General features: G+C 57.0%; 1 protein-coding gene and 1 long non-coding RNA gene across 3 annotated transcripts in view; one reads left to right on the top strand and one right to left on the bottom strand.

Annotated features, from left to right (window-relative positions):
- Positions 1 to 24529, top strand: IGHMBP2 (immunoglobulin mu DNA binding protein 2). Of its 2 annotated transcripts, XM_061407269.1 has the most exons (15): positions 1 to 162; positions 2092 to 2261; positions 5067 to 5250; positions 5834 to 5931; positions 9399 to 9562; positions 10566 to 10766; positions 12599 to 12746; positions 16289 to 16463; positions 17996 to 18178; positions 18440 to 18558; positions 18968 to 19062; positions 19975 to 20098; positions 20701 to 21528; positions 22849 to 23021; positions 23471 to 24529. In XM_061407269.1, exons 1-15 carry the CDS (start codon positions 77 to 79, stop codon positions 23666 to 23668), a joined length of 2946 nt encoding a protein of 981 aa, XP_061263253.1. In that variant the 5' UTR covers positions 1 to 76; the 3' UTR covers positions 23669 to 24529. The 2 variants fall into 2 exon arrangements, 1 of the variants encoding a protein (XP_061263253.1); XR_009734632.1 differs by lacking the exon at positions 23471 to 24529 and having other exon boundaries at positions 20701 to 22672; positions 22849 to 22939.
- The window catches only part of LOC133241572 (uncharacterized), a 17260-nt gene continuing 3299 nt past the window's right edge, over positions 10766 to 24726 (bottom strand). Inside the window, exons 2-3 of the long non-coding RNA XR_009734633.1 lie at positions 11815 to 15945; positions 10766 to 11335 (exon numbers count right to left, since the gene is read on the bottom strand). This is a non-coding gene — a long non-coding RNA (uncharacterized LOC133241572). The remainder of the gene's footprint in view (positions 11336 to 11814; positions 15946 to 24726) is intronic.

Genomic DNA, 24726 nt, shown 5'->3' on the forward strand with positions numbered 1-24726 from the left:
ACCGGGTCCGGCCGGGAGCAGCGCCGCGCGCGGCAGCCGGACCTCCGCGGCTCTGGGCCCGGGCCGGACTGCGGCCATGGCCTCGACACCTGTGGAGAGCTTCGTGACCAAGCAGTTGGAACTGCTGGAGCTCGAGAGAGACGCGGAGGTCGAGGAGCGCAGGTACGGCCGCCGGCCCGGGCCTCTCGGGGTCGGCCCGGCGTCTCCCCCAGTGCCCCCTCCTCTCCCAGCTGAGACCCCACACATGAAGCCTCCGGGGGCTCGGCCTGACAAGCTTAGGGCCGGGATTTGCCCTCCTGACTGTGAAGGGGGCTTGGCCGCCTCCAGGGATGGAAGCCTCTTCACTCTCCGGGGCGCCCGTTCCGTTTTGGGGACCCCCTTGGAAGGGTCTTCTCCCCCTGAAGTGCCCTTCTGAACTTTGCCGCGGGGGCCCAGCCTGTCTCCCCACTTCCATCCCCATCGTGTTCTCCGCCCTCTTCCCTCCTCTTCCCCCCGTCAGTGCTTGCGCCTGTTCCGTGCCGGGCCTCGAATGGGACGGAGTGGTTGATAATGGGCCCCGGGCGACCGGTGTGAGCAGAAGGGGCCGGCGGGGGCGCGAACGGCCCGCTTCCAGCCTGACAGGTGCTGAGCTGTGTGTGCAGGCCGAATGCAGTGGAGGGGGTGAGGGAAGGACCGCCGACTCTGCGGAGCCTTAGCGGCGGATGGCTTCCTGGAGGCGGTGGTGCCTGAGCACAGCTTACAGAAGAATAGGGGTTAAAGAGTTTGTGGGGAGGAGTTTCCTGGAGGAGATGTGGGAAAGCAGCGCACCCCTGCAGCCAGGACTGGAGCCCTGAAAACGTCGGGCTTTTACCCCTAAGGCTGAAACTGAGAGCTGACATTTATTGAGGCGTGTAAAAGCACTCCACAGGCATCAGTCGCTGTAAACCCCGCATCAACTCTGGGAAATTGGTTACTACGGTAACCGATTCTCATCTTGGGTCTAAGGAGGCTGGAATGGAGAAGTTAAGTCGCTTGCCCCAGGTAACACAGGGTGAGCCAGGATTTGAGGTCACGCGGGCTGATGTTTGTACTCAACTACTGTGCTGCCTAAGTGGAGAGGATTTGATTTAGAAGTTTTTGATTATGATGATTGAGTGTGGGGACTCCTGTTGTCCTCAGTGGAATCCGGGCTCCATCATTTATGGCTGGGTGACTTTGCAGCCTTAGTCATCTTGTCTGTAAAATGAGATCATCCTTACAGCAAACCAGTGAGGTGGGGATGCAGTGATCTAAAAGTCAAGGGCTCAGCACTGACCGGAGTACAGAGTAAGCACCCGTGGAAAGATGCACAGGGGTCCGATTGAAAAGGACCTGGGGAAGAAGCTTGTATTATAGTTTTATGTGTGTGTGTGTGTGTGTGTGTGTGTGTGAGTGTGACAAGCTGCACGTGGGATCTTAATTCCCCAACTGGGGGTTGAACCTCTACCTCCTGAATTGGAAGCACAGTCTTCACTGCTGAATGGCCAGAGGAGTCCCTCTTATTTTATATTCTTGGGCAGAGGATGGCCCTCGGCAGTGAGGGTGCAGGAGTGGATTCTGGGTACAAATGGGGGTGCCTGGTGGGACAGTGACTCACAGGGCCCAGGAGAGAAGGCAAAGGTGAGTGGGGGCACCACGAGGAGGGCATGGGCGGCTGTAGGAGGAACAGGTTTGAGAGGAGGCAGGTTTGGAGTTTTCTGTGCATAGACTTGGGAGAAGGCAATGGCATCCCACTCCAGTACTCTTGCCTGGAAAATCCCATGGATGGAGGAGCCTGGTGGGCTGCAGTCCATGGGGTCGCTAAGAGTCAGACACGACTGAACGACTTCACTTTCACTTTTCACTTTCCTGCATTGGAGAAGGAAATGGCAACCCACTCCAGTGTTCTTGCCTGGAGAATCCCATGGATGGGGGAGCCTGGTGGGCTGCCGTCTGTGGGGTCGCACAGAGTCAGACACGACTGAAGTGACACAGCAGCAGCAGTGCATAGACTTCCTCTGTTCCTCCTGCACGTTTGGAAGTAAAAACTGGTAAAATACAAATACTGAAGTCTCAACATTGGGTGTTTCCCAGATCCTGGCAGGAAAATGTCTCTCTGAAGGAACTCCAGAGCCGAGGCGTCTGTTTGCTGAAGCTGCAGGTATCCAGCCAGCGGACCGGGCTGTACGGACGGCTGCTCATTACCCTCGAGCCCAGGAGATGCGTGTCTGCAGCTGTGCTTCCTAGTAACAGCTTTACTTCCGGTGTGTACCTTGTTGACAAGGGTGTGTGTTGAATATTGCAGTCTTCAGATGTGGGTTGTAAAGATCTAGTCACATAGGACCAGCTAGGGAATAAAGCATTGCAGTGGAGAACTCTCCAGCAGTTATGAGGCTTTCTGGTGGTTTAGATCGGCACTGTCCAGACCAGCAGACACCAGCTGAACAGCTGAAATATGGCTGGTGATTCCTGCCCATGTAAAATGCACAAGAGATTTTGAAGATTTAGTGCTGTAAAAAAAAGAGAGTGATTTCTATGACTACCAATCGTGTTTGGAAATGAAAATATTTTTCACATATCGGATTAAGTAAGCTACTGTTAAAATTGCCTGTTTCTTTTTGGTTGTTAATGTGGCTTCCCAGGTGACTCCGTGGTAAAGAACCAGCCTGCCAATGCAGGAGGCATGGGTTCGATCCCTAGGTTGGGAAGATTCCCTGAGAAGAAAATGGCAGCCCACTCTAGTATTCTTTTCTGAGAAATCCCATGAACAGAGGAGCCTGGCAGGCTACGGTCCATGGTGTCACAAATAGTTGGACATGACTGAGTACACACACACAACAGCACACAAACGTAGCCGTGAGAAGATGTAAGGTTACACGTGACTCTCGCTTCTTGTTTTTTTTTCCCATAATATCACAGTATATGTATTTCTTTGTTTAAATTTTATTTTTAATTGGAGGATAATCACTTTCTAATGCTGTGTTGCTTTCTGCCACGCATCAGCATGGATCAGCCGTAGGTAGACTACGTCCCCTCCCTCCTGAACCTCCCGCCGCCTCCCCTCCCCGTAGCCCTGGCCCAGACGGCTCGTTGTGCATAGCTGTGTAGTCCCAGACCTTCCTTGTACTAAGGATACTTTGGCTAAACTTGTGGCAGCTGTGTTGGAAAGAAGGGGCAGTTTGAAGAAGCTTCTTAACCTCACACCTGGGACTCTCGTTTTCAATCAGACCTGGAAACGGAGACGGCAGCACTGCCAAGCACTGCACTTTCTCTGGAAAAGTCTCTCAGCCCTGATTTGGTGATGACAGGGTTTGTTGGTTTCATATTTTGACTTTCTGGCCTCTTGCCCCCCGCTTGTTGGAATCCTGGCTGCATTTGGAGACAGATGGGAGGAGGGGAAGCTGATGGTCGGAGTCAGATCTTACACAGTGTGTTGCTGAGGGGCCAGGAGTCAGTCATCTGTCCTCTAAAGACAGTTGAGCTTTTGGCCTTACCATCAGGATTAAGTGGGCAGGACCGAATGTCCCTGCTGGGCATTTGTAAACTCTGCAAACCAAAGGGAAAATGTATTATGTTCAGTTAAGAAGTGCTGTGGAGGGCAGGACCTTCGAGGTTGATGAGTAACTGATACACAGAAAGTTGGAGGAGGGTGGTCCTTTAGGTGGAAAAGCACAGATCTGAAATCTGATGTGTTGCTACAGCTCCCGATCAGACATAGGTCAGGTTGGATGTTAGGTTTCCATCTTCTGCGGAGCAGTTTTAAGGCTCTGTAGCTTAGAGATGTGAACTCTGCAATGTGGGGCCCACCAGGGCGGCTGGTGGGGAAGGCGCAGTGGGGTTGGAGCCCCAGCACTCAGCCCACGGAGACTCCCCTACCCCATGCACAGAACCAGACCTTGCGCCCAGGCAGGGGACTGCTGCCACCTCCTCTGTCTTTAGAAGTGGGGAGGGAGACAGGACAGATTCAAGGTACAGATGAAACCCGTTTCCTAGAAGGAAAAAGGTCTGGACTGAAATCACGCCTGGTGCCTGGTTGATGTGTGGTGTGGACTCTGACTCAGGATAAAGGGGGTGTGAGTACGTGGGGGCTCTGGCTGAATCTCCACGTGGACTCTGGTTTGGGCAGAACTGTTGGTGTTCACGGGACAGAGTGCTGAGCCTGGCGGGCTTGGGCAGGAAGGGGCGCGTGGGCTGTGGTCACTGGAAGGTGGCCCTGGGCTCAGAGGGGTCGCCTGGGCCCAGCTCCTCTCTGTGTCTTGGCTTCACCCTCTTCTGGGTTGGCTCCTTCTCAGGCCCCATGGGGTGGCATCTGCAGCCTGTCCGTCTTCTCTGGTTTCTGGTCTAGCGGGGAAGGGTGAGGGCCTCCTTCCAGCTTGCCTGGGCAAAAGTCTCAGGCTCCGATTGGCCCCAGGCTTATCCCCGAGGGGCATGTGAAGCCCTGATTCACTTGAGTATGGGTCGAGTGCCCCGTGCCCCTCAGACTCGCCTGGTGGAGGCTGAGTCACCAGAGCTGTCAGAGGGGCGGGAGGCCCAGCTGAGTGGACAGCACCCCCTTCCCTCCTTCAACAGTGTTCCCTTTCCACCTGGAGTGCTCTCCCCCAGGTGAGCTCCTGTGGCCACTCTGCTCGGGGCCTGCCCTGCTTACCTGTCTCCCCGCAGAGCGGCCCGTCCCACATGCCCTGCAGTGACCCCGTGCTCACTCTGCCCGTCTTCTCACTGAAGCCCTTGGCGCCGACCCCGCCAGGTGGTTCTGTTTGCTTCCCTCCTCCCAAAGTGAGGGCAGGGACTGTGATTTATTCCTGATACAGACCAGCACCCAGAACAGTGCCAGGCGCAGAGGAAGACTTTAAATATTTTACTGACTGTCATGTTTGTGTTAAACAGTTCATTTCGTGCAAGTGAATTTAATTATGTAATGTGAGTTAGAAGTATTTTTTTTTTGCTGCTACCAACTTCATTTCTAATGAAAGTAACAGTTACAGTAGTTGAAATGTGCTGGCGTTTGTTGAATGAAGTAATTCTTGTTTAACTTTGTTCAGCGTTTACGTAACTGGTCTTTGCTCCTGCAGGTGACATCGTGGGTCTGTATGACGAAAGCGGTCAGCTGGCCACTGGGATCCTGACCCGCATCACCCAGAAAGCAGTCACCGTGGCCTTTGATGAGTCCCACGATTCCCAGCTGAGTTTGGACCAAGAGCATTCCTACAGATTGTTGAAGCTTGCCAACGACGTGACTTACAAGCGACTGAAAAAGTAAGCGTACGTAACTGGAAATCACACGTACTGCTGCTGCTGCTAAGTCGCTTCAGTCGTGTCTGACTGTGCGACCCCATAGACGGCAGCCCACCAGGCTCCCCCGCCCCTGGGATTCTCCAGGCAGGAATACTAGAGTGGGTTGCCATTGCCTTCTCCGGAAATCACACGTAACATTTTCCCTAAACATATCTCATTCCTGCTGGAGAAGATGGCAAGCACCTGGGGTCTGGGGTTGGTTGCATGCCCCTTGAGGGAGATGGCGGGCTTCCCTGGTGGCTCAGACGGTAAAGAATCTGCCTGCAGTGTAGGAGGCCTGGGTTCGATCCCTGAGTTGGGAAGATCCCCTGGAGGAGGAAATGGCAACTCACTCCAGTATTTTTGCCTGGAGAATGAATCTCCATGGACAGAGGAGCCTGGTGGGCTCCAGTCCATGTGGTCATAATGAGCTGGACATGACTGAGCAGCTGAGCACACAGCACTGCGGGAGATGGTGGGCAGTGGCGGCGGTGTTGCGGGGGCCCCAGGCGCCGTGTTAGTCCTGTTTGTCTCTAAGCTCCTCATTTTCCCTGTCCCTTGGCAGAGCTCTGATTTCCCTAAAGAAGCATCACGCTGGCCCTGCGTCCTCACTCATAGAGGTCCTCTTCGGCGCATCGGACCCCAGTCCTCCCAGCGAGATGCGTAAGAGCTCTTGATTTTCCTTTCCTGATTGAAGTCACTATGGGTACTGTCGTGACCGGTGTGACCGTGACCAGTGCGATCTTGGGCGATTTTAACAAGAGTTTGCAAATGCACAGGGAGAAGTCTAATTTAGTGTCTTTTTATAAATTTCTTTGTGTCACTTTCTTGAACAAGTCAGTTGCCTGCACACAGTGTCAAAGAAGTGGCTCATTCTGTTGTTTTTTTAAATAATGCTGTTTCTAATGTATCTGAGTATTTCATTTTGAAGGGGGAGGATATTTCTTCTGTGTCAGCAACCTGAAGAGAACAGAGGATGGCTGATCATATTGGGTTGGCCCAAAGATTCGTTTGGGTTTTTCCATAAGGTGTTACTCATTGACTATGCTAAAGCCTTTGGCTATGTGGATCACAACAAGCTGTGTAATAAAAATTCGCACTCTTAAAGAGATGGGAATACCAGACTACCTTACCTGCCCCCTGAGAAACCTGTATGCAGGACAAGAAGCCATAGTTAGAACTGGACATAGAGCAATGGACTGGTTCAAATTTGGAAAAGGAGTACATCAAGGCTGTATATTGTCACCTTGCTTATTTGACTTATATGCACAGTACATCATGCGAAATGCTGGACTAGGTGAATCACAAGCTAAAATCAAGACTGCTTGGAGAAATATCAAGAACCTCAGATATGCAGATGATACCACTTTAACGGCAAAAAAGTAAAGAGGAACTATAGTACTTCTTGATGAAGGTGAAAGAGGAGAGTGAAAAAGCTGGTTTAAAATTGAGCATTCAAAAAATGAAGATCATGTCATCCAGTCCCATCACTTCATGGCAAATAGATGGGGAAACAATGGAAACAGTGACAGACTTTTTTGGGGGGGGGCTCCAAAATCACTGCAGATGGTGACTGCAGCCACAAAATTTTAAAAGACTCTTGCTCCTTGGACGAAAAGCTATGTCACACCTAGACAGTGTTTTATAAAGCAGAGACATCACGCTGCCAACAAGGGTCCATCTAGTCAAACCTGTGGTTTTCCAGTAGTCACATGTGGATGTGAGAGCTGGACCACAAAGAAGACTGAGTGTCAAAGAGCTGATGCTTTCAAGCTGTGGTGTGGAGGAGACCCCTGAGAGCCCCTGGACTGCAAGGAGGTCAACCAGTCAGTCCTAAAGGAAGTCAGCCGTGAATATTCACTGGAAGCGCTGATGCTGAGGCTGAAGCTCCAGTACTTTGGCCACCTGATACAAAGGCCCGACTCATTGGAAAAGACCGTGATGCTTGGAAAAATTGAGGGCAAAATGAGAACGGGGCAACAGAGGATAGGATGGTTGGATGGCATCATCGACTCAATGGACATGAGTTTGAGGAAACTCAGGAGATCGTGGAGCACAGAGGGGCCTGGTGTGCTGCAGTCCATGGTGTTGTAAGGAGTCGGACACAACTTAGCAAGCGAACGACAGCGACAGCAACATACGGTGTTATGGAAAACGTAACATCCACAGTCTCTACCGAGGCGTCCACTACAGAGATGCCACGCTGACGCCATGGGCGCAGGGTGCTACCCCGACAGACTGGACTGAAACACGCTTGCATCGGAGCCTCTGAGCCAGAGCGCCTGCATGTGCCTGCTCCCCTGGATGCCGGCTGCCACCCGGGCACCTCTGCTCCTGAGGCGGCAGCGACGGCACTAGTTCCCACCACGCCTGTAGGGTGTGAACAAACCTTTTGGCCAACCAGTGCTTTATGCCTGATAGCAGTTTTTTATGGTTTGAAGAATCTCAGTCCTCAATACATCTGATTATTTTTTCTGTGTCTTTCAAATTGAGGACAGCTTATATCTGATTGTAAGTGTGACATGTGTTAGTCACAGAACATTTGGAAATAAAGTAGCGTATAAGCAAGAGGGGGGAAATCACCAAAACACGTGTCACGTAGAGTAGCCTCACTGACGGGCGTGTGTATTCAGATAGCTGTTTTTCCACATCCATGTAGATAGGGTGTTTCTTTCACTTACACACACACACACACACACCCCCCCCCCCAACACCCACTGTTCTCACGCTGGTCTGTGCACTCTCTCATCCCCTTCAGTGTCTGGGAAAACCTCATTTTGAGAGGGGTTTGTTACCTCGTCGAGCAGCTGGCCTTCACTGAACAGTTCTCCAGATGTTGGACTTGCGGTTTATGCAACATCTCTTCAGGGGTTCTAATGCAAGGGCCACCCCACGCCCTCCTCCTGTCACACTTGGGCTGATACCCTGGCGGTGTTGTCTGTAAGCTCAGGGCTGCTTCCTATGAGGTTGGCCAAAAAAGTTGTTCAGGTTTTTCTGTAACATCTTATGAACTTTTTGGCCAGCCCAATACTTTCTCAAATTCTGAAAGCACATTTAAATGAGATTTTGTTTCTGGGCTTCCCTGGTGGCTCAGTGGTGAAGAATCTGCCTGCCAGTGCAGGAGATCTGGGTTCGATCCCTGGGTTGGGAAGGTCCCCTGGAGAAGGGAATGGCAACCCACTCCAGTATTGTTGCCTGGAGAATTCCATGGACAGAAGAGCATGGAGGGCTACAGTCCATGGGGTCGTAAAAGAGTGGGACACGACTTAGCAAGCAAACAACAAGAGCCATACATACACAATTAGAGCCTGTCAGTTTTCTCAAAGAAGATTTTATTTCTGCCGGCCAGGTAGTGAGAGGCTGCTCTGAGCTGGGAAGGCAGTGAGCACTGTCCTTGCTGTGTTTACAGCTGCACGCCTGCCCTGGTTGTACCCGGCGTCCAGGGGAGCAGGGGCGCGGCGTGGTGGGCCAGGACGCATGCAGGAGCTCTGGCTGCCAGGTTCCCATGCTGCCTGCAAGTGTTTCAGGCTTGCCCATCAGCCCCCTGTGCCCGCGCGGTCAGCCAGCACCGTCATCTCCGCAGTGGGCAGTGTGGGCTGGAGGCTGTGGACTCGGGGCTGGACACAGCGGCACTGGCTCTGAGCACAGAGCTTACGAAGCAGATTGTCGGTCTCGCTTATGGAAGATTCAGATTAGAAATACCATCCTGGATCTGCTAGTGATTCTTTTTCATTGTTTGCTTTTGTTTTATGGGCGCGTAAAAAGGAGCACTAGGGTGGGAACAGATATGTTCTAAGAGACATTTACTTCCCAGGAATCTGTTTTTCTGGAGCGTGAGTTGGCCGCCTTTGTCAGTAAAGGGACAGGTGGTGAACACTGCAGGCTGTGCGCGCCGGAGCAGCGGCGGGCGGCCGGGGACGGTCCCCCAGGAGCCTGCACACAGGCCTGCGGATTCCTGTCCAGGGGAAGACTTCTGAAAACCACGCAGGTTGACTTTGTGTTGCCTGCTGACCCAGGGGAGGGCCAGCTGTCTCCCTGTCACACGACATCCTGTATTTCCATCAGGGTGGGGTTGAGGGAACGGCACTGGGTCACGGGGGGCCGGAGCCTCACTGTCGCTTGTCCCGCAGCCCCGCTGACCTTCTGCAACCCCGCCCTGGACGCCTCCCAGCAGGAAGCGGTCCTGTTTGCGTTGTCCCAGAAGGAACTCGCCATCATCCACGGGCCCCCGGGCACTGGGAAGACCACCACCGTGGTGGAGATCATCCTTCAAGCTGTGAAACGGGGCTCAAAGGTGGGCGTGGGCACCGCGTCCCCACAGACACCTGTCACTCGGGTCTGCTGTGCTTGCAGGCCCCTGAAGGGCCCCAGCCAGGTTCCAGGACTCGGGTAGGAACGTTCCCAGGCGTTTACTGACTGACTGCTAGGCTGCGCCCCTGTTGGTGTCTGACAGTGCTGGGGGTGTGGGCTTGTCCTCGGGGCTGTGGGTCTGGACTGGGGAGGCCTGGGGCACTGTCCGCCAGGCCACAGTCCAGGAGCCACCCGCTCAGCACCCGTGCTGTGTGCTCAGGCCCCTGCTGGGCATGCAGGTGACCTGGCCCGTCTGTGCCCTTCAGGAGAAGGCCCTGCGGCCAGTCATGGGAGACAGACCTTTTTTGGTTAATTCAAGAGTCCCGTTAGTTGTGCAGATGGCAGGTTCCCAGTTCCTGAGATGTGGGATGCAATGGTGTGTGTTACCATGCACTTAGGTTGTTAACGGTTGAGAGAGGCTCTTTTACCCTCAACACAAGTTATCATGGATTCTGAGCATGTGAAGTGCTTGCTACCTTGCTGGGTCATAAATATTGGATAAGGATAAGAACTGGAGCAGTAACAGTCAAGATCTGTAGGTCGATGTTCCCTGGGTCCTTCTTATGAACCAGGCACCCGTCTAAGCCTTTGCAGCGTTTGCTCCTTCAGTCCTCAGAGAGACGGGTGTCCTGGCCCTGACTGACCATCCCAGGACACTTTGAGGCCTTTCCTTCTGGTTGCCGGTCAGCCTCTCTGGTCTTCGGTAGCCCCGTAGGTTCTTTCGACCTCAGGTCTAGAACCCAGATGTCGTGTCCGTGTGTGGTGGCGTGTCCGTCAGGTCATCTGCACCAGTCCTCACAGCCGGATGTTTGCCCCGTAACGTCACCAGCTGTACACGCTCCACCCTTCTCTCTTTAACCTTAGGACTTCCCACTTGTTGTAATGTAAACTTAGGTGATTTCATTTAGAAAGAAACCCCCAAGCCGAGCTCGAGCTTTGCCCCCCAGGTTCTGTGCTGCGCACCCTCTAATGTCGCTGTGGACAACTTGGTGGAGCGGCTGGCCCAGTGGAAGCAGAGGATTCTCCGCCTCGGCCACCCAGCCCGCCTCCTGGACTCCATCCAGCAGCACTCGCTGGACGCGGTCTTAGCGCGCAGCGACAGCGCCCGGATCGTGGCCGACATCAGGAGGGACATCGACCAGGCCTGGGTGAGTAGCTCTCGGCTGTGTCTGCTCCTCGTGTGGCTCTCTGATCTGCGGTCTTTGCCAGGAGTGAGTGGCATCCTCCTGGGTTTCTCTGGCCTTCGCTGAGTCACAGACCAGCCTGAAACATTGGGCCTGCCCGTATCTGCTGCAGGCCTGTGCTCAGCACCAAATGGGGACCCACTGTCTTCAGGGTGGTTTCATGAAGAGGCGAGCAGTTGTTGTGCAGGAAACATTGCTCTTAAGGGCTCCTTGTGTCTGGCATGTTGGCTGGATAATAATGGCAAGGAAAAAAAAAAAGCAAGCCCAAAGTAAAACTCAGAAAATATGCATCCTCCCTAATTTTTCAGTCCATTAATATAAAACACACTGTAGGGGCTTCCCGGCTGGTGTGGTGGTTAGGAACTCACCTGCCAGAGCAGGGATCCGGGAAGACCCCACGTGCTGCGGAGCGACAAGCCCATGTGCACCGCAGCTGTTGGCCCTGTGTGCTCGAGCCCGGAGCTGAGCTCTTGAGCTCCCCAGCAGGAGAAGCCACCACGATGAAAAGCCCACGCACAGCAACGAAGACCCAGCTTAGCCAGAAAGAAAAAGCAAAAAAGTGGAATGTAATCCTTGTGAGAAAGAACTTGGTAGCTGATAGGTCAGTGGGAAGTGGAGTTTCTAGAACTTTCCAGCTCTTTGGCTCTCTAGTTTACGCGTCCCCCACGCCCCGATCCCCTCGGTCGCACGTCCGCCCTGTGTTTGCTCACCGCCAGCCCACCGCCTTGTGTCCAGGCCTCACAGGGCTGGCGTGGAGACTCGGCCTTCTCCGAGGCCCACAGGGTAGTGGGGACTCCGGGGGCAGACAGGGCACTCGCAGGGTCACTCAGGGTTAAAGACGCTGGAGGACAGCACTGATGTGATCCATGCCACCACGCATGTGGATGGCTTCATTTTCTTGTTCCTGATTATTTTTTAATTTTTTGGCTGAGCTGCAGGTCATGTGGGATCTTAGTTCCCCAACCAGGGATCAAACCCGTGCCCCCTGCACTGGGAGCGAGCACAGTCTTACCCACTGGACAGCCGCGGAAGGCCCTCTCGGTCCTTTTTAAATCTGTGCTTTTAGGTTCTCTTCTCTGTAAGGTAGGCGTCCCTCTTGTCACTCCTCCCGAAATCCTTTCCAAGTAGAAACCACAAATAAGGAAGGGGTTATGTGTCTTTTGAGTGTGGAAGTAAGTCAAGGTCTAGGTGAACATTTAGGGGCTGAAGCAAATATTTTCCTCTCCTGACGAGTGTGGAAAACTGAGAGGAGCTCTGCCTCCCTCTGTGTAGACCACCGAAACCCAGTCCTGCAGCAGCAGGCGCCGTTTCTTCCCCGGGAGCACTGCTGATGACTGCGGGGCGGGGCCGGCTCCCCTGGGCTGAGTTTACTGTTCTCTGGGGCCCCACGCTCTCCCCCCGGCCTCTCCCTGCACAGCTGACAGTGGCTTTGAGGGCCCTGAGGCCAGTCAGGACGTCACCTACGTGGATCTGTTGCTCTTTCAAGAAAGACTTTAAAAAATATATAATGTATTTCTTTGGCTGTGCTGGGTCTTCGTTGAGGCACAGGATCTTTAGTTGTGGCGTGTGGACCCTAGCTCCCTCACCAGGGATCGAACCCAGGCCTGCTGTGCTGGGCACACAGAGCCCTAGCCCCTGGAGCACTAGGCAAGGCCCGAGACTTTGGACTTTTTATCACCTTCGAAGGACCTTAGGGAAGTGCACCAATTGATGATCAATAAAAGTGCTTTGTGAATTAAAAGGAGCTAAAAAAAGCAAAGTTGAGTCAGAATTACTATCTTTCCTTTTCTTTGTAGGCGAAAAACAGAAAGACCCAGGATAAGAGAGAGAAGAGTAATTTTCGAGATGAAATCAAGCTGCTGAGGAAGGAGCTGAAGGACAGGGAGGAGGCAGCCATGCTGGAGAGCCTGGCGGCGGCCGATGTGGTCCTCGCCACAAGCACGGGTGAGGGGCCCTGCGCCCACTGCCCCGCCCGCCTCGGCGCCCCGGAGGTGGGGAGTGTGCCCGCTTCCTCCGCTTTCTGAGAGCGTTTCATAGAGGTGTCTAAAATCTGGTAGAATGCACCAGTGGAGCCCCCTGGGTCTGGAGTTTTTTTCTCAGGAGGTTTTTAATTGCAAATTCAGTTTCCTTAATTGTCGTAGAATATTCAGGGTGTCTCTTCTCAAAAGAGCTTGTGTCTTTCAAGGAGTTTGTCTGTTTAATCTAAGTCTTTCAATTCCCAGGCATAAAATTGTTCATAATAACCCCTTATCATTTAAAAAAATATCTGTAGCATTTGTGACAATGTTACCTCTTTCACTTCTGAGATTGGTAACTTGCATCCTATTTTTTTTCCTCTGATCTTCTGGCAAGAGGGATATTAATTTTAGCGATCTCACAGCACCAGCTTTTGGTGTCGGCAGCTCTCTCTGTTGTTTTCCTGTTTTCTGTTGCACTGATCTCCGTACTGGTTCATGTGATTTCTCTCTGTCTGCTCGCCTGGATTTAATTTGCTCTTCAGTCTCTCTTTTCTTCACGTGGAAGGGGAGGGCTTTGGTTTGTATTGATTTGAGACCGTCATCTCTGTGCTGTAGGCATTTAGTGTTATGAGTGTTTCCCCGTGCACTATTTCCATGGCATCCCGTAACTTCTAACGTGCGTGTTTGCATTTTCATTCATTGTGAAATACCGTCTCATTTCCCTTTTCTTTTTTGACCCACGGTTATTTAGAATTGTGTCATTCTCTTTCCATATATTTGGGGATTTTCCAGATGTCTTCCTGTGGTTGATTTCTCATTTAATTCCATGTGGGCAGACGATATACTGTGTACAACTTGGATCATTTCATCGAGATTTGTTTCATGGTCCAGAACATGGTCTTTGTGAGTGTTCAGTACACATTTGAAAGGAAAGCGTTCCCTGGTTTTGTTGAAGTTTCCTGTCAGCATCCTTACTGACTTCCTGTCTTCTCATCCTGTCACTTGCCGAGAGAGGGGTGTTGAAATCAGCTGTAATCGTACGTCTGTTTCCTCTTGGAGTTCTGTCAGTGTTCACCCCGTGTCCTCTGTAGCTCTCTTATTAGGGGTTTGAATGTTATGTTCTCTTTATTAATTAACCAATTTATCATTCTGAAACGACCTTCGTTATCCCTAGTATGTTCTCTTTTTTGAAACATTATTATTTAGTCGTTCAGTTGTGTCCGACTCTTTGCGACCCCATGGACTGTAGCCCGCCAGGCTTCTCTGTCCATGGGATTCTCCAGGCAAGTATACTGGAGCGGGTTGCCATGCCCTCCTCCAGGGGATCTTCCCAACCTAGGGATTGAACTCTTGTCTCTTGTCTCTTCTGCGCTGCAGTGGATCCTTTACCCCTGAGCCCCCTGGGAAGCCTTCTGACGTCTGCTTTGGTATAAAAACAGCCAGTCCAGCTGGAGACCACGTTCAGCGGCTTTAGGCCTTTCTGACGTGGCCACTTGATTCTTAAAAGCCAGTGAGTAAGAGAGTGTTCTGGCAAGCTGGGTTACAGTCTTTGGTAACATCACCATGACATGAACCCCCCATCACCTTGGCCATATTCTGTTGGCTGGAAGCAAGGCCCGGGTCTGACCCACACTTCTGGGAAGGGGCTACGCGGGGTGTGACTGCTAGGAGGCCAGGATTGGGATTGGGTGGGCGGCCCTGAGGGTCTGTCTGCTGCAGCCTCTCAGGAGCAGAGCCCAGCTTCTGATTTACTCTGTAATCCTTGCTTTGTCCGGTTGTCTTTCAGATCAGACAGGACGAAAACAGCATTGCACTAACACCGTCACGCCGTCTATTATACTTCCCCGCGTCGTTGCCTTTACTGCTGCCTTTTGCTTCTTCTGTAAATTTGCGTTCCTCTCTAGCATCCTTCATGTCACCCTGAAGGACTCTCTTTAGTGTTTCTCGAAGGACAGGTCTCAGCTTTCTTCACCTGGGCGTACCTTTTCTCTCCTCTGTTTTCGAGGGACCGTCCTGTTGGAGACAGAGTTCTCGGCTGACTGAGGTGTACGAACGTGCCGCCCCTACGCTCTGCCTCCGCGGTTTCTCATGAGACGGCGGCGGCGTCAGTCTCTGAGGATCCGCTGTACGTGATGGAGCCCCGCTTTCTCTGTCTTCCGGCAGCTTGACTGACGAGTCTGCCCGTGGCTCCCTCTGGGTAACCACTCGGAGTTTGTTGAGTCCTCTAGGTCTGTGTGCTGTTTTTTCATCAGATTCGCGAAGCTTCCAAATTCCATTATTTTTCCAGTACTCTTTTGGCCCCTTTCTCTCTCCTTTCCTTCTCGGGCTCCAGGGATGTGCTCGCTGGTGCCCTTGATGGTGTCCTGTGGGTCTCCGAGGTGCTGGGCATTGCCCTTCGTTATTTTTTTGTTCTGTTTCTCTGACTGAATAATTCCACTGGCTTGAGTTCAAGTTCGTTGGTTGCTCTGCCTGTTCAAATCTGCTGTTTAGCTCTTCCGGTGAATTTCAGTTATCATAGTTTTCAACTGCAGAGTGTGGTTTTTTTTAATGGCTTAAATCATTTATTTTTTTCTTTTTATTTTATACCAGAGTATATAACTGATTTATAATGTTATGAGTTTGGGGCTTTATTTTAAAGGTAATTTCTGTCCCTTTATTGATAGTCTTGGTGGGACATCATTCTCAGACAGCCCTTTATCTCGTTAGACGAGGCTTCCTTCTTCTCTTTGTACACATTTAAAGTAGCTGATGTTAAAGTGTGTGTTTGGCAAGTCCGCCATCTGGGCCTCCTCACGAATGGTTCTGTTGATCGCTTTTCATCCGTGAGTGGCCGTACTTCGTTTCCTTGTCTGTCTTGTAACTTTTTGTTGGAGACTGACCGTTGTAAATGGTACTGTGTGGGATGCTGGAGGTCAGGTCATCTTCCCTTCCCCGGTTTGTTTCTTCTCCTTGTGGTCATTGTCTGTCCAGTGATTTTCCTGAGCGGCTCCTTGTCCTGGGCGCCCCTGCAGCCCTGCTCCCTTAGCTCATGGGCAGGTGATGGTTGGACGGAGGCCCTCCAAGTCCTGGGACCGCTGAACCGCTCTGTGTCCAGGAAGGAGGAACTGGGTGTGATGGTTTTGTGTCCTTGGGCACATGGTGATTTTCGCCCAGCAGTTAATTGTTCCGTGTGTCCAGGAAAGTACCTAAAAAGAGAATTAACTAAGTTCCAAATTCAGAAAATGACACAGAAGTAGTATTTACAATCAAGGCAGCCTTCTTTGGGGTCCCAGCCCCAGAAGGGAGATTGACTTTGGTGAGCGAAGTGTTGGGGTGGCCCATGGCTGGGGCTCACCACTTCACACCTAGACACAGGGGCTGGAGCCCCAAGCCCCGGAACACCCTGCTGCCCCTCATCCCAAGAGGCAAACGCACCGTGCAAGCCTTAACGCGCAGCCAGACTGTGAGCCGGTGGCTTGTTGGGTCTCTTCCGGGGTGACCGCCGCTGTCAGCGCCTCTGTGAAGGCTCACGGCTCCGGTTTCCACCAGGCGCCTCTGCGGATGGCCCGCTAAAGCTGCTGCCCGACAGCCACTTTGACATGGTGGTCATCGACGAGTGTGCCCAGGCCCTGGAAGCCAGCTGCTGGATCCCCCTGCTGAAGGCCCGGAAGTGCATCCTGGCTGGAGACCACAAGCAGCTGCCTCCCACCATCGTCTCCCACAAGTGAGACCCCTCCGCCCCTCACTCGCCACCCCCTTGTGTGTCCCTCCAAGTCCAGCTCAGAAGCCCAGGCTCACCCAGAGGCCCTGGACCAGTGGGGAAGCCCGGCCCATGGACTGAGTTAAGACTGTGGGGGGCGGGTGGCTCCCTCAGCATCTGAGCCCCACTTAGGGGAGGGAAACCCCGGGGTCATTTTGATTGAAGGTGTAGTTTCAGTTACCCCCACACAGAGGAAGTAGGCTCTCACGATGTGTGACTCACAGACCCCAGAGGTGGCGGGGGTGGTGAGCAGGGGTGGGTGGCTGGCTGGCCCGGGTCAGCAGCGGGCAGGGCTGGAGGGCAGGTGGCAGACCTGTCACCTACAAGGTATAAGGTAGTGGGGCGGAGGTCACTAGCCTTTCCCCGGCTTTGGTCTCTATGGGGATCGTGGAAGGGGCTCCGGGTGAAGCAGAGCAGGAGCTGATGGTGGGAACTCTGAGCTCAGGGCCTTCTCTGGACGCGCGGACGCTGGTGTGAGCCGGCGGTCACGCTGTGACACCCCCGGGGCTGCGGCTCCAAGAACACAGCTGTTGCTCACCGCCAGGTGTGCCGTCCACCGCGCGTGCCCATGCTGCTCCTTCAGACCACAGCTTGGTCAGACCTGAGCCCCGTGAGGGTGGGCCACCTGCAGTGTGCTCAGGCCCCGCCTGTTGAGTGGATGTCCCCTAATGCGGCAGATGGAGGTGTGAGACTTGGGTGTGCGAGCAAGGCTGTCGGTGGAGCCGGCAAGAGGGGAGCGGGGACCCCAACGCTGAGAGGTGTGCAGGTCAGGGTCCCACAGGGAAAGGGCGTCCAGCCGCCAGGGGCTTCAGAGTGAGGATCTAGAGGGGACTTCGGGCTGGATAAAGCGGGGATGGGAGTGTGCTTTGGAGGACTGTCCTGTGGGAGCCAGATGTCCGGGTAGGGGTGGGCGTGGATGCTGTCCAGGAGGAGGGCTCAGGGGCCTGGGCTCAGCGGCTGGTTCCTGAGGAGGCCTGAGGGGCCTGCAGAGCAGCCCTCTGTGTGGACCGTGTGCCCTGGGGGAGGCGCACGGAACTGTGTCTGGGGGGAAGTCGGGTGATTTGGGGGACGTGTGGGCTGGGTCGTGCTGTGTGTTTCTGGGTTTGCGGTTGGGACTGGGGTCCCTTCACCCTTCACGCCCACGGCTCTGCTGTTGGTAGACGCCTGTACTGAACAGTGGTAACCCAGGGAGGTTAGGAGGGAGTGCGGGGCTGAAGTAGGGCCGGGCACCATCCCTCGGTGGGCCGAGGGCGGCTCTGTGCCGGGCGGCCTGGCTGGGTCCCAGCTCTGTGGCTCGCTGGTGGACGTGGGCACTTCCGGGGGGCCGTTCCCTTAGTTCTGGGAGGGAAGTGGGCTGAGGTTTGAGGGCTGCCTCCCGCCCGGCCCCTGGTTCAGGCTGCCCTCAGGACTCGGGCCCCTTTGAGGGCTGCCTCCCGCCTGGCCCCTGGTTCAGGCTGCCTCGGGACTCGGGCCCCCTCGCTGCTGTCCCCGGGCAGGGCCGCGCTGGCGGGGCTGTCGCTCAGCCTGATGGAGCGCCTGGCGGAGCGGCACGGAGCCGGGGCGCTGCGGATGCTGACGGTGCAGTACCGCATGCACCAGGCCATCGCGCGCTGGGCCTCGGAGGCCCTGTACCACGGGCAGCTCACCGCCCACCCTTCCGTGGCCGGGCACCTCCTGAGGTGAGTGACTCCGCTGTACCCCGCCCTCTGTCCCCTGAACCGCATTCTGTAAAGATGTGGGTATGGAGGTCGCCTCTGAGACTGGATTTCTGGCCAGAGCACTGGGTCAGGCTCCTCCAGGATGAGGTCCTCCGATCACAATGACTGTGCTCCCCTCCCCCTGCTGTCTGCTGTGGGGTCAGGGCTGGGGAGGGGCGGGAAGGGCAGCAGGGCCCTGCCTGTCGCTGGGGCCTCCCGTGTTCAGTGTCGGCCTGTGTGCAGGGACCTCCCGGGCGTGGCGGCCACCGAGGAGACGGGCGTGCCCCTGCTGCTGGTGGACACGGCTGGCTGTGGGCTGCTGGAGCTGGAGGAGGACGATGAGCAGTCCAAAGGAAACCCCGGTGAGCAGGCTGGCCCGGGCCCCTCTCAGTGGACTGCATCAGAGAGGAGCCGCGTGAGGGCAGGGCTGGGGGGTCCTGAACCAGGCGCCCTGGGCGGTGGGGCACTGTGGGTGTGCTTGACAGGCGGGCAGCCCCAGGTCAAGGCAGAGGGGGCCCAGGCAGCGAGGGGCCCCCCTCGGGGCAGCCAGCTGGATGGGGCGCACACCTGCTCCTCACTGAGAAAGGAGGCCCGTCCGTGGGGGCCCTGGGCCTTGTGTGTGGGGTCCCGTGTCCCCTCCCAGGAGGCCACCGCAGGCCGAGCGTGAGGGCCACCTGTCGTCACAGCTGGAAAAGCGCTTAGGAAACCAGGGCCGGTGACGGGCGTCCGTGGAGCGCCCCTTGTGCTGAAGGGCCGCCTGTCTCCCCCCAGGTGAAGTGCGCCTCGTCGGCCTGCACGTCCAGGCGCTGGTGGACGCGGGCGTCCGGGCTGCCGACATCGCCGTCATCACGCCGTACAACCTGCAGGTGTGTGTCAGGGTGACTCCCCACCGGAGGGGCCGGCGGAGAGGGTGGTTGACGGGCTCTGGTGGCCGAGAGCTTCAGGGTGCAACTGACCTCGTCACGACTGCATCCAGGGCTCAGATGGCCTCAGCAAGAGCTCCGTCTGTCTGCCCCTGGCGGTGCCTTCCCCACCCTGTCCCGGGCTCTCACTGGCTCCCTGTGTCAGCTAACTGCCGGGCCTGCCCGCGGGGCCAGGCAGCCTCAGGCTGGCCTCCGTCCACGCGCTCCTGGGGTGGCCTGTCTCACAGTGTCCCCACGGGAGCCTTGGCTTGGAGTCTCCAGTCCGGCTCAGGTTGGCCCACACCTGAGCTGGTGGCTGTGGCCAGTTGCCAGGTTCTTGCCCCCTCCCGAGTCAGCTCTCTGGCTCGTGGAACACCGCAGGGCTGAGTGTCTCCGGAGGCTTCCCGGGGAAGGTCGGGGGCGCCGCCTGGTGAAGGGTGCGGTGGGCAGCAGACGCCCTAGACATCGCCTCCCTTCTCTTGGGCTTTTTTCCCATCTCCCCTCTCAGGGCCTGTGTGCTCATAAGGCAAAGCCTGTCTCATTTGGTAGGAAGAACTATGCTTCCCAGATCGTGAGGTCTGTGCATGAGATGCCGTCCCGGTTCAGAGGTGCACGCCTGGGGGTGTCTGAGCCCAAGCCATGGTGGCGTGAGCGTCCGTGCTGGGGTGTGGGTCACCCCTGCCACGTTTGTGTGCTGCTTTGTCGTTCATGCACACACCCGTGGGAAGCGAGGTGCTCAGAAGCCGTCACCCTGAGGCTGCTGCGGGCCCCCTGGGCCGAGCGGCTGTGCGGGGTCAGGCCTCCGCTGGGTTAAAGGGCAGTGTGTGGGGCCGCCCCGACGTGAGCTGTGGTGCGAAGCCTTGCTCGGTGTTGCAGGTGGACCTGCTCAGACAGAGCCTCGCACACAGGCTCCCGGAGCTTGAGATAAGGTCCGTCGATGGCTTCCAGGGCCGGGAGAAGGAGGCTGTGATCCTGTCCTTCGTCAGATCCAACAGAAAAGGTGCGGGGCTGGGGCTTCCACATAGTCCAGTGGTTAGGACCCGGCGTTTCTGCTGTCCAGGGTCTGGGTTTGATCCCTGGTTGGGGAACTAGGATCTCACGAGCCTCTCGAAGTGGTTGTGGAGGTGGCCCCCGAGAGCCCAGAGCTCACCTCCTGGCCCCACGGCCAGTATAGCCTCAGGGCCTGGTTTCTGCAGCCAGGGCTGATGGATATTCCATCGGGTAAGAAGCTTTTTCCCAGAAACAGTTGTTAGTGAATGGGTTCTGTCAGGTCAAAAACAGACAAGGAGGGGTAAAGTGAAGCCAGGAGGAGCGCACCGCAAGGTCCCTCGCGTGTTGGCTGGGGCCCCAGGCTGTGTCCTGGGTCTGGGCTCCAGCAGAGGACTCTGTACTGACTTGGGGACGAGCAGCAGGCGTCACTGCCAGAGCCCCAGGCAGGACTAGAGAACTGTCCTAGACAGCAACCGGGGGAGCCTGTGGACGGGACCCACGGCTGTGGGGCGGACGGAGCGCGGGCGGTCCTCTGGGGGAGGGCATCGGACGGGGGAGCCTGCCTTCCTGTCCCTTAGTCTCTGCTGTCTGTGCACCCGGGCTGGTGTTCAGGTGAAGTGGGCTTCCTCGCCGAGGACCGGCGCATCAACGTGGCGGTCACCCGCGCGCGGCGGCACGTGGCCGTGGTCTGTGACTCCCGCACCGTCAGCAACCACGCCTTCCTGAAGACCCTGGTGGACTACCTCACGGAGCATGGCGAGGTGCGCACGGCCTTTGAGTATCTTGACGACATCGTCCCCGAGAACTACTCCCACGAGGGTGCCCAGGCAGGCGGAAAGCCCCGGGGCTCTGCCGCGACAGCCAGGAGGGCCCCCGGGGGGACCGGGCCGGGCCGGAAGAAGCCGAGCGGGGCGCCCTTGGGCTCCTCTGAGCCGCAGCCTCAGCCAAGCCTCAATGGAGGCGGCGGCTGGGAGGGTGCCGGGAGCAGAGACGGAGCAGACAGCTTCAGGGCCGCGATTGTGGAATTCGTGGAGAGTGAGAAGACGCAGCTGGAGTTTCCTGCCTCCCTGAACCCGCACGACAGGCTGCGGGTCCACCAGATCGCGGAGGAGTTCGGGCTGAGGCACGACAGCACCGGGAAGGGGAGGGAACGCTTTATCACGGTGAGCAAGAGGCCCCTGCCCACCCCCGAGGCGCCGCCCACCCCTGCGGGGCCCGATGGCAGAGCCCCTCTGCGTCCAGAGACCCCCAGCTGCAAGCAGCCGGAGCCCCCCGTCAGGGACTCGAGCGGCCGGGACCAGCCGGACCTGAAGGTGCTGCACCTGGAGAGACTGCAGAGGGCGGGGGCCCAGCAGGAGCAGCGGGCCAGGGAGGGGCCCCACGCCCCGGGCCCCGCGCCCCGCAAGTTACCGGAAAAGAAGAACAAGAAATATGCGAGAGGTAAGTTGGCTCGTGGGAGCGCAGGCGTGGCGTCCCCTCCACTGGGAGGGTGAGGCCCACCTGCCACCATGAAGAAGCAAGGCGCCTCCCGCGGGCCCCTGCCTGGGTCCTGGATCTTGAACCCTAAGCCCCCGGGGACCACACTGGCCTCAGCGGCCTCTGTCCTCAGGGCCTAGTATAGGGTCCGGTCGGGCCACCGGAGCTCCTCCTGCAGGGAGAGGGCCGGAGGAGCAGCCGCGGCTGGCAGGGCCCGGGCGCACAGAGGGTCACAGCGACCTGCACGGCCGCGACACTCCTTCCACGGGCTCTGGGGTCCCCGGCAGGGCCGTGTGCTCCTGCGTCACGCTCTGTGCCACGCTGGCCTCCGCCGGGCACCCGGGGTCAGTTTGCTCCGCCCGCCACCCACCCCGACGCAGTGTCACACTGAAGCTGAGAGTCCAGGGCACGGCCTGGCTTTTCTACATGAGCCTTGTCACAGCCACGTCCCTCCAGGCAAGGCCGTGGGGTTGGTCCTCTTCCCCGGGCCCCCGAGCCCTGGGAAGCACAGCCCAGACCCCGCCTCGGGCCTGTCTGCGCTGGCTCCTGTCGTGAGTGGCCCCTGTGTGCGGTCTCTGTGCTGGGGGACAGGAGACGCTGTCCCCCGCCCCCCACGGGAGCGGACACCCCACTCCTGCCTCCACCACGCTCAGAACACGTGACTGCACGGGCGTGGCCGCAGGATGGTCCTCCTTTGGGGGTGGGGTGTGGGTGGCGACCATGTGAGAATGGTGCCCTGTGGAGTTGGCGCCCACACCAGGGGAGCTGGAGCTGCCGGGTGCTTCTTCAAGCCGCCAGAATTAAAAACGCCGCTTAGGGATTACAGTCTCCTTCCCCCTTCTGAGCGTTTCCTTACAACTTTAAAGGATCCCACACAACTGTCTGGTTATAGGTGTTATGTTTCCTTACACTGGGCCGTGAACGAATATGCTGTGTTTCCCTGGATGGCAGGGTTAGTCTGGGGATTTGAATTTACAGTCAGCAACGTAGAGGATATGCTCATATTTAAATGCTCTCTGGATTTGTGCGGGTGAGCTTTGAGGCACGCACGCCCTGTCTGCCGGCCCCTTCCGGACGCTCCCAGCTGCACCATCCGCTGCGCTGTCCGGTGAGGGCCATGGGCTCGTGAGGGACCCGCTCCGTCAGCGTCTGCTCACGCGCGGCAGCCCTGAGGGCAGGGGTCGGGCCAGGCTGCTCGACGGGCAGACGTGGGCCCTGCGGGGAGTTGGCATCCGACTTCCTTGTCCTCGCCTGCTGGGGTGACTGATGCCTGTCTCCCCACAGGACCCGCGGCCATAGAACTGCCCGCTGAGGAGGACTTTGATGCCCTGGTCTTGGCTGCCATCAAGGCGGACAACACCTGTGGCTTCGCCAAGTGCACGGCCAGCGTCGTGACCCTGGGCCAGCTCTGCTTGCACTGCGGCCGCCGCTACTGCCTCAGCCACCACCTGCCCGAGGTCCGCGGCCCTGGGGGAGAGTGGCGGGCTTCGTCTCCAGATCCTGGGCTGGTGGGCTCCGGGCAAACCATGGGCCTGTGTGTGTGTGTCGTGCGCATACAGACTGGGCCTGTGCGTGTGTGAGTGACCCCTAAGTGGACCCTGCCCTGCCGGGGAGGCACGGTACCCCGCCCCGCACTGCCGTCTGCTTGGTGGAGGGTCTGTGCTGAGCCCAAGGCAGGGGGCAGGAAGCATTTGGGGCTCTAGCCACCAGCCCTGCCAGGGCATGGACCCTTCCTGCCCCCCGACCCCACACTGGGAGCCCGTGGGTGAGAGTCAGCATGTGGAAAGAGCAGGGAGCCCCTCCGAGGGCGATGCTGGGGCTTCGTGGCCCCCGAGTGCTGTGTGGTGGAACTGGGGCCTCGTCTGTCCCCACTCCTGGCCCAGCACTGCCTGTTGTGTCCCCCCAGGTCCATGGTTGTGGGGAGAGGGCTCGCGCCCACGCTCGGCAGAGGATCAGCCGGGAAGGGGTCCTCTACCCCGGCAGTGGGACCAAGGACAGGTCCCTGGACCCCGCCAAGCGGGCCCAGCTGCAGAGGAGGCTGGACAAGAAGCTGGACGAACTGACCGGCCAGAGGCGGAGCAAGAGGAAGGAGAAGGGCAAGTGAGGCGGGCGCCCTGCCGCCCCGTGGCCTCTGGGACCGGCGGGGCCTGCAGTGCCTTTCCCTTCCTGGTGGCGGCTCTACGCGGTCGCGTGGCAGCCAGACCCACATCGGCCCCCGGCCGCGGGGTGAAGTGCCTGCCAAGGACCCAGCGATGAGCTTCTCTGACGACTCGGGACAAGGCGGAGAGGCTGGGGGATCCCAGCCCAGGCCGCTTTTCAGGGCTGCTGTTGGGGGTGGGAGCCCTCGTGCGCTCCCCACCCCCACCCCGAGGGCCTCCTGCAAGCCCGCCCTCCAGGGAGCGTGTGGGCTGCCGCTGCCGGGTCGTGCACTCCCCTGGACTGGGGCCTGGGCCTGTGACCCTGTGAAGGTGACAGACGGCCTCACGGCCCAGGGTGGCAGCTCCCCGCCCTTCAGGTCAGACAGGACAGAGGACGTCTCAGAGCCAGCGCTTCTCCCAGATGTCCCCACTCGCGGCTCGGCCCGCAGCTGGTCTGTGACCTCACTGGGGCCGGTTCCTGTCTCTCTTCCCTGGGGGCCGCAGTGACCCCACCCTGACCCCAACCAACGCGACTCTGGCCGTTCTGGTGCCCTGGAGGTCGGAGGTCATGTCCGGGTGTGGTTTGGGGAGGCTCCCTGCCATGCCACCCATCCGTGTCACTGTCTGCAGTGGTGGTCTCAGGGAAGAGCCCCCTAGAGCCCCGGCCTAGCCAAGCCTGCAGACCCGAAGCCCCCGGAGGGATGCTCCAGAGTCCCTTCTTGAAGAGAACCTCAGATGGATGTTTTATTTTATTCTCAGAGCTTTATTTGTTTCAAAGGAATATAAATTATTTAAACATTAAGTGAAAACATGCACACAGCCAAAGTACGTTTCGTGATGCGGTTCTTCTATTTTCACTCTGGCCTGGTTTAGAGGGGTTTGCACCCCCTTTCCCAAGGTGGCTGAGAGCCCGCTGAGCACACAGGGCCTCGGGAGGAGGGGGGACACTTGCCCCGGGCACAGCTGACGCAGGAGAAAGCATTCCTGCTCTGCTGGACATTTCTATCAACCAGGAGGGAAGTTG

Source organism: Bos javanicus, chromosome 29 (genome assembly GCF_032452875.1).
Source record: "Bos javanicus breed banteng chromosome 29, ARS-OSU_banteng_1.0, whole genome shotgun sequence".
Classification (NCBI taxonomy): Eukaryota; Metazoa; Chordata; class Mammalia; order Artiodactyla; family Bovidae; genus Bos; species Bos javanicus.